Source organism: Mytilus galloprovincialis, chromosome 1 (genome assembly GCF_965363235.1).
Source record: "Mytilus galloprovincialis chromosome 1, xbMytGall1.hap1.1, whole genome shotgun sequence".
Lineage (NCBI taxonomy): Eukaryota > Metazoa > Mollusca > Bivalvia > Mytilida > Mytilidae > Mytilus > Mytilus galloprovincialis.
Window position 1 is genome coordinate 32,065,126 of NC_134838.1, and position 15,429 is coordinate 32,080,554.

A 15,429-nucleotide genomic window follows, 5' to 3' on the forward strand; every position below is an offset into this window, starting at 1 on the left:
AAATCCTGATTACATTGATCATAAATAATATATTAGAAAGATTAGGCAAAGAAATGTGTTGGTGAAATTTGCTGTATATGTTTAATTCATATGCAGAATGAATTCGAGATGATGACATTTTGTGCAATAATCTATGAGACTGAAAAAATGGCGTTTTCATTTTTCTGTTTGGATCATCTTGTGTGTAAAGACCAACCTCAAGTATATTAAGTAGCTTTAATGTGAATACAAAGAAATCATAATTTTCAAAATTTTGTCAAATATGGCTCTAAAATATTTATTAATTTAAATTTAAAACAAAGACATTGTAAATTGTAATCCTAATCATTTTCAACAGAATGAAAGCTAAGACATTTATAAATTCCACAATATACATTTTATTAATAGTTTAATAATCCCATAATCAGATAACATCACAATATTTCTTTGTATTCAGATTTATAATTATTTTAGCAGTCCTTTTGAGTTTTGGTGAAATTTATAATTAATTTTATAATAATATGAACTTTACTAGTAAGAAATAGAAACTTTGGTTGTGATATTAACCTTCCAACCGCCATTTTGGTGCTCATTTAAAGTTAATTCATTTTAAAAGCCTTTAAAATCATTTGGGTCAGAATCCAGTTACAATTTTGCCTCATAAAAAATGGGTGTGTTAAAACATAATCAATTGAAAGTATTAAGTTCAATATTTGTGAATCCAAAAGTGATAAAACTTTGGTTCTTTTTGGTAAACAGACCTAAGTGTTTAAATATATTTAACAAACAAAACAATGGAATGCATTCTTTTGATAAGGCAAATGCTGCTGAAAAATTCAAAAGGGCTGCTCATACAAAAAAAAAAATTATTATTTTGATATGTTAAAGGATAAGGGATAGATTAAGTTTCTATGCAGTATTTTTAATTAAAATAAGTGAAAGGAATTTAACCCCTATTTACTAAAGTCGGGATATATGATTTTTATCTACAATCTCTAGAAATTTTTAAACTGAAACATATTCTACTTTTCTAGGTGACATAAAATCCTGTAATTGGTATTGTTTATGGATGGTTGCTGGCTAAATAAGATAATTTATAATTAGTGATAGAAATAAATTTCTTTTTAATTTAAACTTTAGACAACAAAGATGTACATGTACATTCATAATAATTTTATGATGTTACCCTTGCCATTGCTTTAAGCTTAATGTCTGTTATAAAGTAAGGATGTTTATTTTTATTTAGTTTTACAAATTTTGTAATTCTGACCCTTATTCAACTTTAGTATAATTAAGTATTATAATTTTATATTTTTATACGATTTTATGAACTGTTTAACAATCTGAAGTTTCAGAATCACATAGTTTTGGTGTACTATTTGAAAATATAACCCAGAATTCATCAGATTCTGAACCAATGAAATAGATCTGATAATGAATATCTATGTATTTATAAAACAATAATTTACATCCAGTTTTTATATTATTTTGTTGTGGCTGAACAATCTTTTATATTGATTTTTTATTAAAAGTCTTCCCCCTTTTACATATTGATATTAGATATTTCATTGAATCAAGAATATTACAATATTACTTAAAAGACACAAATAAGAATATGTGTCCTATACAATGTACAAAATATAACAAAACTTTGGTGTTTATTATTATTTAACTCCGTTTGATTCAATTACTCTAGGAAAGGATGTTCCAAAACAAATCTGAAAAAAGCTGAGAATTTTTTTTTATATTTGAAATTAATGCTATATATCTATTTATTTTTAATTTCAGAAATAGGACATTTTAAACTTTAATTATTGTAGATATAATTTTAAATTGTTGCATATTCTTGGTTCAGTGGAAACATCAATCTGTGGACATATTTATGTACATTTAGCTCCTGTTTTGAACCATTTGTTTTGTCAATACTCCAGTCTTAAAACTGTGATAAATCAGTATCCTAAATGTATTAAAATATTAAAGCAGATAAAATGTATTTATTTATTTATATCTAATGGGAGAGATCCGTTTGCGCCAAAAATGTGTCCTTTTGCGCCACAACATTTTTTCTCCAATGCTACGTTTGCGCCACCTGTTTTTAAATTACATGGTATCGTTTGCGCCAATAATAAAATATACGATTGCGCCAATTAGAGGCAAAATGACTTCCCTACTTCTTTATTCGTACTGGAACCGATAGTTTATACGGCAAATGTTTCCTTTTCTGAAACCTACTTTCTTCTTACTACTGATAAAATTGAGAAAGGAAATGGGGAATGTCAAAGCGACAACAACCCGACCATAGAGCAGACAACAGCCGAAGGCCACCAATGGGTCTTCAATGTAGCGAGAAACTGCATAGGTTCTTCCCAATTTAATATATGTAGTAACTTGTAACTTCACTTTATTGTCCAAAAACACAAACATTGAAGGATGACCTGTTGGTGACCTTCTGCTGTAGTCTACTATATGGTCGGGTTGTTGTCTCTTTGACACATTCCCCATTTCCATTCTCAATTTTATAAAAGAGTTCATGATAATTCCTGTGGAATGCTTCTGCTCCATTATACTGCGGTTCGTCTTGTGGTAGATCGAGTTTAATCCATGGATGGTGGGAACAAAGCACTGTGTCATCAACATTTGTGGCTAAAACATAATCACCATAAGCTTCTGTTTTCTTCTATTTTGGCATATCTTGTATTAAATATAGTAAAGATAGTGTACAGGTAAATTGGCGCAAATAAGTTCCGACAATTGGCGCAATTGACTCATTTGGAAAACAAAATGATACCCCTGAAAAATAGTAATTGGTGCAAAAGGACTGCTGCCTCTCTAATAGAATGGTGAAACACTTTTTTGGATTAGTCCCTCTGGTCTTTGATGAAATTTGATCTTCTTTTCCTCGATTGTTAAATCACTGAATGAGATTAAGGGCATACGATAGATACAGTTACAGGGGAGGTAATGACGTTGGTAGAGTAAATTGTTAATTTCGCGACTTCAAACTATGACTTATCAGGAAAAGATTCAGTTTTTGACCAATTTTTATCATTCAAACTTATTTTACTTGAAAACGAGTTCATGGACCCCTCTTTTTTCAAATGCCATTTGGTTTGATTATGTAAGAAGATTATGTGTGCCAATTTTCATGAAAATGTAAATACATGTAGTACAATTTTTTTTAAATTTGATAAATATACAGTAAAAAAATGATGTTTTTTTTTCTACATTCATGAACATTTGATAAAAATGAGTTATTTTTGAATGGTGAATTATTTTAATTAAAAAACAATTTGTGTTTATCTTTTAAAACAAAAAAGTTATGTCTTTCTTTCGAAAGGGAAAATACAGCCACAAATCCGAATTTTGAGCAAATATACAAAATTTCAACCTCATTTTATTCAAAAAGTAGCACATGAAGGTATATTTTTTATTACATATTTGATTTAATCAGGTAAAAAATAGTCTATATGGAAATTTTTATCAAAATGTAAATACAGGATCAAAACTGTATTGTATGCCCTTAATCAATGAATTTCACTTGGAGTAGGTTCCACTAGTGGAATAGGAACTGTCAGTGATTTCAGAGCACCTAAGATCATCCACAGTTTTATATATAGTGGGGTTATTGTTGCTAAAAGTTTGATGTTTGTGTACTTTGTGTTTTTCTTCTTTTTCTTTTGGTCATTGTTTTGTCTGTTTATTCTGGGACTTTTGATTTTTGAATGCCTGGAGGAAAGGAAAGGGGGGGGGGGTATTCTTTATCATTTTGCATATTTTCATAAGTTATGCAAGCATCATAATTGCAGTAACTTTGCCAATTTTTCCTGTCATTATTTATAATTTGCAATAGAAATCAAGGACTATGTCACATTCTGTTAAAAAGTTACATTTAACAACAACATATCCATTTTGTTATTGGCATAAAAGATTTCCCAAAACATGCACCTCTCCAATGAAATGCATTTAAAATCATGAACCAGTGATTTAAATAAGAAAAAAATTGCTTGAAGGACAAGAAATATGTTGAACTTAACGGCAAGAGCATATAAAACATATAATAAAAAGCATTGTATAAGAGAGGGACGAAAGATACCAGAGTGACAGTCAAACTCATAAATCGAAAATAAACTGACAACGCCATGGCTAAAAATGAAAAAGACAGACAAACAATTGTACACATGACACAACATAGAAAACTAAAGAATAAACAATACGAACCCCATGTATGTTTCTAGTCTGATGGAAATGAAACATGAGACAACAGTTGACCAGAGATATTACCTCTCAAGGGAAGCTTGTACCCAACAGAACCTCTTTGATATAACAAATAACTATCATCTGAACAAAATAAAATACAGTCCCCACAAATATGAAGAGGGTATTATTGGCCATAGTTATTTTATTATTTTGACTCTCAGACATCAGTTAACGTGTATCATTTACAAAAGATTCAGGTTAAAAAAAAACATGAAATGTCAAGCTGAGGTGTAAATTCATTTTATAACGCTGACAGTTGTGAGACAAATTAACAATTTTTCTTGTTATACGTTTTATAGGTATATCTCTAAAAAATATTTTTATGCCCCACCTACGATAGTAGAGGGGCATTATGTTTTCTGGTCTGTGCCTCCGTTCGTCCGTCCGGTTAAAGTTTTTGGTCGAGGTAGTTTTTGATGAAGCTGAAGTCCAATCAACTTGAAACTTAATACACATGTTCCCCATGATATGATCTTTCTAATTTTAATGCCAAATTATAGTTTTGACCCCAGTTTCATGGTCCACTGAACATAGAAAATGATAGTGCAAAGTTCAGGTTAAAGTTTTTGGTCAAGGTAGTTTTTTGTCGAGCCTGCAACTTTTGTTGCAGAAAGCTCGACATAGGGATAGTGATCCGGCGGCGGCGGCGGCTACGGCGGCGGCGTTAGCTAACTTCTTAAAAGCTTTATATTTTAGAGGGTGGAAGACCTTGATGCTTCATACTTTGTATATAGATGCCTCATGTTACAAAGTTTCCGTCAGTCACATGTCCAATGTCCTTGACCTCATTTTCATGGTTCAGTGACCACTTGAAAAAAAAGTTCAAATTTTTTGTAATGTTGAATTCTCTCTTATTATAAGTAATAAGATAACTATAATTGATATGTGCGTACCTTGCAAGGTCCTAATGTCTGTCAGACAGTTTTCACTTGACCTCGACCTCATTTCATGGATCAGTGAACAAGGTTAAGTTTTGGTGGTCAAGTCCATATCTCAGATACTATAAGCAATAGGGCTAGTATATTCGGTGTATGGAAGGACTGTAAGGTGTACATGTCCAACTGGCAGGTGTCATCTGACCTTGACCTCATTTTCATGGTTCAGTGGTTATAGTTAAGTTTTTGTGTTTTGGTCTGTTGTTCTCATACTATATGCAATAGGTCTACTATATTTGTTGTATGGAATGATTGTAAGGTGTACATGTCTAGCGGGCAGATGTCATGTGACCTTGACCTCATTTTCATGGTTCAGTGGTCAAAGTTAAGTTTTTGAGTTTTGGTCTTTTTATCTAATACTATATGCCATAGGTCAACTATATTTGGTGTATGGAAATATTTAATGATCTTTATGTCAGTCGCGCAGGTTTTATTTGACCGTGACCTCATTTTCACGGTTCATTGCACAGTGTTAAGTTTTTGTGTTTTGGTCTATTTTTCTTAAACTATAAGTAATAGGTCAACTATATATGTTGTATAGAAGCATTGTTAGCTGTACATGTCTGCCTGGCATGGTTCATCTGACCTTGACCTCATTTTCAAGGTTCATTGGTCTTTGTTTAGTTATCTTGGTTAATGTTAAGTTTATGGTACAGTTGTTATAAAGCTTAGCTTTTTACTTAGGACTATCAACATAATATCAATGATTAGTATAGAAGGCGAGACATTTCAGCGTGTGCACTCTTGTGATGAAGTTAAAGTTACATCAACTTGAAACTTAGTACACATGTTCCCTATGATATGATCTTTCTAATTTTAATTCCAAATTAAAGTTTTGACCCCAATTTCACGGTCCACTGAACATAGAAAATGATAGTGGGAGTGGGGCATCCGTGTACTATGGACACATTCTTGTTGTATCTAAACTAACTGCTGGTCAGATACATTGTTCACCAAATTACTGTTTGTATCATCTAATGGAGCAGAATTATTTTACCAATAAAAATAAAATGGCATGTAGGTTATATTTCAATACTGGGTCCAATAGATAAAGTATTAGTTGCAGGTCAATGATTGAGACAGCAACCCAACGAAACAAAGCAGATGCACAAAGGTCATCAAGAGGTTGCTACCACTATGCAAAATAAAAAGAAATACAACAAACTCTTAATCTCCCGGAGGCTCAAAGGGTGTGAAAATCTACCATTGACATCCAATTCCCTTCGATTGAAGATATATTCTCCATATGCTGCTGAAAATTTAGTTCTCAACCGACCCGTGATATTCTTCATTTCATTTGGGATAATGAGATAGAAAATATCTTTTCTTATTAAAAGTTCATAAAAATTCTTTGGACTCCGCCTGCAATGTTGATTTATTTCCGTTTTATACTTTTCATCTGATAACAACCGATAATGTCCGTTAAATTTACCCTTCCCGTATTTTAGAATTTAGATATTAAGATGTAGAAGCATCATTCAATCAGACGTTTATAAATGCCCCCGTTAACTACCATTTAGTTTTACCCTTGTCTGTCTGTACGTCTGTCCGTCCGTACGTACGTCCCAACATGAGTTTCCGTTCTCTAACTTCTCAATCAAATGTTATGAAACTTATACGCAATGCTTATTACCACAAAACACAGATCAAGCTCGAATGTTGGCGGCGTCACTCCTATCGTTTTAGAGTAATGCACCTAAATACAAATGAAAAAAATGCTGAAAATTACCCAAAAAAAAAAACCAGATCAAGTTCGAAATTTGGAGGTGTTTCTTTAACCTTTCTCGAGTTTATATGCCCTTATACAAATGGAAAAACTGTTTTCGTTATCAAACTTAAGTTTGCGTAAAATAAATGTTATGAAATGTAAAAAACAATGCTTATTACTACAAAATTCAGATCAAGTACAACTTTGGGTAGAGTCAAAGTACACTTTACAGGTCTTGAGTTTTGTCCCTTTATATCATTACATGCAAGCGGGGCCTCATGTATGTCTCATTAACACATTATAGTTCCTCTTTTTTCATCATGTGGAAAAAACTTAAGCAACAAAACGACACAAAACACTTGTCTGAGAGGTCTATATAAAAAAGAAGATGTGGTATGATTGCCAATGAGACAACTGTCCACAAGAGACAATGACACCGACATTAACAACTATAGGTCACCGTACGGCCTTCAACAATGAACAAAGCCCATACCGCATAGTCAGCTATAAAAGGCCCCGATATGACAATGTGAAACAATTCAAACGAGAAAACTAACGGCCTTATTTATATTAAACATTAACGAACAACGAATATTTAACACATAAACAAACGACAACCGCTGAATTATAAGCTCTGACTTGGGACAGGCACCTACATAAATAATGTGGCGGGGTTAAAAATGTAAGTCTAGTCTTCAACAACGGACAAGCATTTCAATATTCCGCAGCGGTACTGTTTAAATTCAAAAGCAAACCAGATGCTCCGCAGGGCGCAGCTTTATACGACAGCAGAGGTTGAACCCTGAACGGTTGGGGCAAGTATGGACACAACATTCAAGCTGGATTCAGCTCTAAATTTGGATTGTGATTAAATAGTTGACACAGCATAGGTTTCTGACACAGAATGAATGTGGTCTAATGAACTTAAAATACTTTTTTTTCCTTTGAGCAATTCACTATGCTGTTGAATATTAATCCTCTCAAAAAGAAATCTGAAATGAGAAAAATTTAACCCCCCCCCCCCATTTTTTTTTTCACATCCCCCTTTCCCTTTTTCCAAAACTGATCTCAATTCAAATTTCTAATGGAGTTTGCAACAATAACTACTCATTTAAATACATCATAAAATATTAAAATGTAACAAAAGGTGCTTGTTATCACTGAATGGTAAAGATTGTTTTAATTTATCAGTTGGTAGTAAAAGTGAATATACATTGTATATTGTATAAAACAATGATTTAAGTTGATTCAACTACTATTCTGGACAAAGAAAGATAACTCCAATCAATTGAAAATTTCTTGCTATTGCACAATATTGTGCAATTAGATATTTCTTGCTATTGTGCAATACTGTGCAATTGAAAATATTTGCTATTGCACAATACTGTGCAATTGAAGATTTCTTGCTATTGCGCAATACTGTGCAATTGAAAATTTCTTGCTATTGCACAATACTGTGCAATTGAAGATTTCTTGCTATTGCTGAATACTGTGCAATTGAAAATTTCTTGCTATTGCACAATACTTAATATAATAATTTTGGATCCTGATTTGAACCAACTTGAAAACTGGGCCCATAATCAAAAATCTAAGTACATGTTTAGATTCAGCATATCAAAAAAGCTCAAGAATTCAATTTTTGTTAAAATCAAACTTAGTTTAATTTTGGACCCTTTGGACTTTAATGTAGACCAATTTGAAAACGGGACTAAAAATTAAGAATCTACATACACAGTAAGATTTGGCATATCAAAGAACCCCAATTATTCAATTTTTGATGAAATCAAACAAAGTTTAATTTGGACCCGATTTGGACCAACTTGAAAACTGGGCCAATAATCAAAAATCTAAGTACATTTTTAGATTCAGCATATCAAAGAACCCCAAGGATTCAATTTTTGTCAAAATCAAAATAAGTTTAATTTTGGACCCTTGGACCTTAATGTAGACCAATTTGAAAACGGGACCAAAAATTAAGAATCTACATACACAGTTAGATTCGGCATATCAAAGAACCCTAATTATTCAATTTTTGATGAAATCAAACTAAGTTCAATTTTGGACCCTTTGGGCCCCTTATTCCTAAACTGTTGGGACCAAAACTCCCAAAATCAAACCCAACCTTCCTTTAGTGGTCATAAACGTTGTTTAAATTTCATAGATTTCTATTTACTTAAACTAAAGTTATGGTGCGAAAACCAAGAATAATGCTTATTTGGGCCCCTTTTTGGCCCCTAATTCCTAAACTGTTCAGACCTCAACTCCCAAAATCAATACCAACCTTTCTTTTGTGGTCATAAACCTTGTGTTTAAATTTCATTGATTTCTATTCACTTAAACTAAAGTTATTGTGCGAAAACCAAGAATAATGCTTATTTGGGCCCTTTTTTGGCCCCTAATTCCTAAACTGTTAGAACCAAAACTCCCAAAATCAATCCCAACCTTCCTTTTGTGGTCATAAACCTTGTGTCAAAATTTCATAGATTTCTATTTACTTAAACTTAAGTTATTGTGCGAAAACCAAGAAAATGCTTATTTGGGCCCTTTTTGGACCCTAATTCCTAAAATGTTGGGATCAAAACTCCCAAAATAATCCCAACCTTCCTTTTGTGGTCATAAACCTTGTGTTAAAATTTCATAGATTTCTATTCACTTTTACTAAAGTTAGAGTGCGAAAACTAAAAGTATTCGGACGACGACGACGACGACGCAGACGACGACGCCAACGTGATAGCAATATACGACGAAAAATTAAAATTTTTGCGGTCGTATAAAAAAGTATCTAACCTCATACTAAAACTGAAATCTGACCTCATACTTAGATGTCAGTATTTTTGATTTACAGCTGGTTTCAATCATTTTACCTATTTCATTTAGCAATATAATGTACCATGTTTAACCTTTTGATCAATCCATTTGTCAATCAGACAAATTATGAAAAATTACAATATACTTATCTACTATATTTACGATATAGATAATAATTCGAATACATACTAATGAAAAAACACGCCATACGCATTTCAGCCGTTTACACAGGCAAATTCACCTCACGTGAATTTCACGTGAAATTGACGTCAAACGAGTTTATACTTGAAACTCACGTGGAAATGTTCATACGAGTTTCACGTCAATTGAGATTCACACGATTCTTATCTGAATTTTTTAACACGAATTTCACATAAACTTTACAAAAAGAAATGGTTTTTAAATCAATTTTTTTTTATACATTATTTAAAGTCATATGAAACGAGTGACTGGTGAAAAATAATGTTTATCTAATTCTTGAACCAATGCATGTATTTAATAAACTTAGTCTTCTGTGACCGATTTTATCATTTTGACGCAAATTTATCGTATAATCGTCATTTTTTTTTCTTTCAGTCTGTTATGATTTAATAAATATGGCAGCTCATTAAATGCCGTGTTTTTACTCCGAAGATTACCGATTGTCACCTTATAGTAAACAATAAACAAAAAAGCATGGATATTGAGCTCGTGTTTAACATGTACAATCATATGATAGTTTATTTTAGTGACAGACCCATGCGTATTGCAATCACGGCATTTGTACGAAAAGGTTCACGCTAAGGTGACTTTGCATACGGAAAATATGTCGGCGAATTGCTCCTTGGAAGCAAGCAATTAAAAAAAAGCAAACTTCTTCTAAATGTGAACAAATTAAAGAATTTTCTTCAGAAAAAAAGTATATGTACATAAGTTTAATAATGAAAATTATCCATTTTGTTATAAAAGAAACATATGCATCATTTTTTTTTTAATTTGAGGTTTCATATATGACTTTAAATAACTATATTTTGAAAAATCGAGTGAAAACGTAATTTTCATAAAAAAAAAAAATTACGTCAGTTTTACATTAGAAACACGTGAAACTCAGTTCCGAAATTGTTGAAATAAGCTCACGTGAGTTTAATCTCGTATAAGCGTATTGGCAAACAATTCACATGAATTTATAAATTAATGTGAAATTCATACAAGTGAAATTTCCCCGTTTGTACTTAACTTCTATAGAAATTTTATTTTTGTGTTGTTGAGGATATATACTACGTGTTGTTCAAAAATGAAGGCAACCCCTTTCCCATTAACAAAATAAAAAATTAATCAAGTTGCGTGTTTACACGTTTAATTAAAAAAATCGTGATATCTATATTATATTACTATCTCAAACAAATTGATTCGTGAACAGTGAATTCGAAGAAAGAAAACGTCGGATGTAAGAGAGCAGCTTCAAATCTAGCCTGGCATCCGGCCCAATCTAGCTGCGCGTCGTACTGACAAGATTAGCCAGGACCCCAGGCTACTTCAAATCATAATTTAATTAATGTTAATTGAAGCTAAAATAAAAACTGAATCCGCCTGGGAAAAGCTGGAATAGTTTTAACACTTCGTTGACCCGGTGTCTATAATGAAGTATTGTATTTGTTGTCTGTTAGCCTAACGTGTAAACCAGCGTTGTAATAATGTTCATTGGTTTTTACATTTTACGCAATAATTTTCCCTTTAAGAAGGTTCATTGGTTTAAACAATTTATAAGCAATAATTTTCCATTTTACCGCCGTTCGGATATTAAGTAGATGGATGATACATAGACGTGTGGTATGTTGTTGACAGCTTGCCCTCAGGCAACTTCTCTCTACAGTTTAGGTCAGAAGTTAGTAATACAAGTCATTCTAAAAGTTACTTCCTTTTTATCGAAAGATATTATGTGTTAATTTCTTGAATAGTAAACATGGATTTATATTTATAAGGGACATATTGTTGAAAACAAAATACATAAAATAATGCTGAGAATAAATATAGAGGGAACATACATTGCCGATTTAACATTATGGTGGTTGTTTACATCATGGATGGCACAATTCATTGCAGTTGGTATGTATCAAAACATAGTTAACAGCTCATCCTTAACTTCTTGTTTGAATGTACAAATTTTAATTGATCTTTCAAGTCGATCATCTACGTATTTGTATGTTGAATTATCTCAATAAAAGGAATCTATTTATTGTGTGTTAACGAGGATGTACAATGTATACTTCTCAATCATTGTTGCTATGTATACTATCATTGCTTTGAGAAGGCGGTTCGGTTCTGTATTTAAGGAAGAAACTACCTGTGTAGCTACCGTATACGATATAAATTCATACTGATTATGAACCAAAAATTTAGGGGAAAATATTAAATGACATTAGTACCCTTAAAAGGAAAAGTGGAAAAGCTAAATCCAGGTTGTCAACGCTTAACAGAAATTCTCATAGAAACTTTTTTATAAACAATGCCATCATATCTGTTCCTGTTTGAACAAATACTCTATACATATACCAAACCCTGAAATATTTGTTTTAGCAGGAATGATATTCTAGAAAATTTAGTTTGAACTTCTATTTCATGACAAATTTTCTTAAAAGAAATATATACTTTAACATCAAACAATTTTTCCATAAGTATGACTATTACCAAATACATAAATACAATTATATTTCCCTGCTACTATGGAGTTTTTCATTATGTTATGTAATATATAACACTGAACGAATCACGTCGTCTGGATTATTTACACTTTTTTCTTTAATTCCTAACATAAATTTTTTCATCAGTAAACTTTTCTTCTTCTATCATTTTGAACTGCCGTCATTTAAAGAGAACGACAGTATAAAGAATATTTATTTTCAGTGCACGTATTATAAATCGGTTTCAATGAAATATTTTAGTTATTCTTATGGTATTTAAATAAATTACATTTTACATTACCGGAAATCTAAATCATAAAAATAACCTGATAATGGATAACCTTGTACCACACCTTCTGGTACTAATAATAAATAGAATATTAAAAAAAAAGAAAAGTTTTAAGTATTGACTATTTCTTATCATAGTTAAAATAGGCACAGTGGAAAATACTTTAAATAAAACCCAATATATGAAATAAGTGGGTACAGTTAGGTTTAACCAGAGACATATCTATACAGCGGTACATTTATTTAGCAATGCTAGGTGGTATTGTCTTAGAAATGAGAAGTGAACTTGAAGAAAGGTTCCAGACCCGCTCGGGTAGGATGTAAAGCATAAGATCTACTATAACATTGTTTAGGTTAAGTTTCTGTGCACTTTATAATACATATACATTGTACAGATGTGAATGTACCGTTAATTCTACCTTGACAGTTTCTATCTTCCTGTTTAGCTATATATGATTAATAAAAATAATTACCTTAAGGGTTTCATGTATAATATTTAGCAATGCTTGTATCAAATAATGATTACATGTTTTTGCACTGCCAAATCAATCATTCTATTAATAAGTAAACAAATTTTATGTTCTTACAATTTCTTCTAAATTGTTTTTGTTTTTAAAAAATACAAACCCTGTGTGTTTATTGACACATTTCAAATCATTTACAATTTTAATTTGGAATATGATATTGTTTACATATTTCAGTATCAAATATTTTATTTTAATACATATTTGAGGACAAGTCCTGTCAAATTATTAATTGTACATTTTCTTGTAAACAATAAATTACGGTCCAGTTAATGGACTGTTTTACGACAGATATTATCCACTTGACTGACTTAATGAAATACTGTGATGGATTTAATTATCCATAAAAGGTGTGTTAAGGTCAAACAAGGCAAATTATTAAGATCGTACGTGTTTCTTATTACGGCTCAGATAAACACTTTCATAAATTTTAGGTCTAATCGACAGTTTATCTAATATAATTTCCTGAATGCAATTTTATGCATGACATATGTCATTTTTAAACAACCAAACTGAAAATTTTGTTAGATTACTTCAAAAAATAAACCTTTAAATATACTTGTGGTTTTTTTCTCTATCAGCTGGATGTCCCGTTGGAACTTTTGGGTATTTATGTTCCTACACGTGCCACTGTGCCTTCGATACACCATGTGATGCTGATACCGGAGCCTGTTTTGATGAATGTGCACCAAGATTTACAGGAAAACCATACTGCCAGTTGGGTAAATGAATGAACACTTAATGTAGAAATAGACATTTATATAAGAATAAACATATTGAAAACATACATATAAATTGTATTGGTACAAAAGTGGAAGCTAAAATAACACCAAAGTTTTACATGCGCACAAGATAATCTTCTTCAAGCTTTCCACAGCGTAAACCTGTTCCAAGTGAGGCTATCTCCACCAAGTACTGTTCCACGTTGTTTGTACATTTGGGTTTGTTTGTTTGTAGGCGTCACTGAGGTGTAAGACAATTGTGGTTGTTGTGGACTGTTAAAATGTCCAGTATTTTTTTATGATTCCATTTTTTCTTTTTATGCATTTGTGTACGGTTGAATATCAGTTGTCTTCACAATAACGATACAAGTCTAGAAGTAAAGGATGCATATATTTATCATTAATTTTAAACTCAACATTACAAAGCATATCGAACTGTTCAGAAGACAGCATTATCGATATAATTTTACACAAATATCATTGGTAATCTTGAATCTTCTTAGTGAATCGATTTGCAGGGTAGTCTGTTAAAATACACATATCATATATCATCTTTAAATTTAGAATCGTTTTTTGTTGTTAACAAGTGCATATGTCTTGCCTTTACACATACAACAAGACCATGCATTATTCAAAAGAAAAAAAGGCTTGTATAATACTTGCATGACAAGTAGTCTGTCCTTTTTTAAATGTTACATAAACCTCACATCACAATTGATGAATAATCACAACAAAGACAAAGCTTGTTAGCTTTTTACATATTCGTATTTTCAAATACATGTAATAACAATGAATACAATTGCTGCTTATATCATTGAAATTTTCTAACAATGACGCAATACATTTGAAATTAAAAGCAAACATGCTGCATTTCCTGCTTTTAAATTCGCTTTCTGAACTCAAAAGTAACTAACTAGTAACTCTCAGAGCCACACGATTGGAAAGTAAAGGATGTATAAATATATCGAAAGCTGAAACCAAACTAACATAAATAATTGTTTGAAATAAAGGATAAAAGATAAATTAAATGTTATTCTGTCTGCTTCATATTTTGCCCTATATTAAGAAACTTTCAACGAAGTTCGGCCGTAAACGTAACCCCTGACTTTACGACAAGAGATTGATTAGTTTACCCAGTTTAAATCAAGTTTCAGAAATAGCGTTTCCTGCACGCTTTTCTTTGTAATTTTCTTTCTGTGAAGATATTGACAAATCGTTAATAACTGTTTACATATATGGGCGTTTTTCAATAAAAGCGTTCCTTTCAGACCTAAAAAAATGGAAAATCAACTAGTCTAAAATTTATTTTCAAGAGTTATTTTGAATACCTCTATTATAGACCTGTTTGTAAACAAAAAGTGCAATCTTAAATACTCTTTAAAATGATATTATTTTCATAATTTGTGTACTGTTTCGTAGGGGACTTTTGTCCCCTACGAAACTGCTTCTAAACACACATATTTTTGCAATTTTAAATGTTTCCTATAGACATTCCAGTTTGTTTACGTTATATACTAGAAAAATCTCATTTTTTTCTGAATTGGAGAA

The 15,429-nt window shown here is 31.5% G+C and overlaps 1 protein-coding gene across 3 annotated transcripts in view; it reads left to right on the top strand.

Moving 5' to 3' along the window:
* Window positions 1–11,588: 11,588 nt before the first annotated feature.
* Window positions 11,589–15,429, top strand: part of LOC143071520 (receptor-type tyrosine-protein phosphatase S-like) — a 32,570-nt gene continuing 28,729 nt past the window's right edge. For 2 of the 3 annotated variants that reach the window (XM_076245879.1, XM_076245896.1), the window contains exons 1-2: window positions 11,589–11,772; window positions 13,741–13,881. In XM_076245879.1, coding sequence (XP_076101994.1) covers window positions 11,682–11,772; window positions 13,741–13,881 — 232 coding nt within the window. In that variant the 5' untranslated portion in view covers window positions 11,589–11,681. The remainder of the gene's footprint in view (window positions 11,773–13,740; window positions 13,882–15,429) is intronic. The other variant, XM_076245888.1, reaches the window with a different exon arrangement.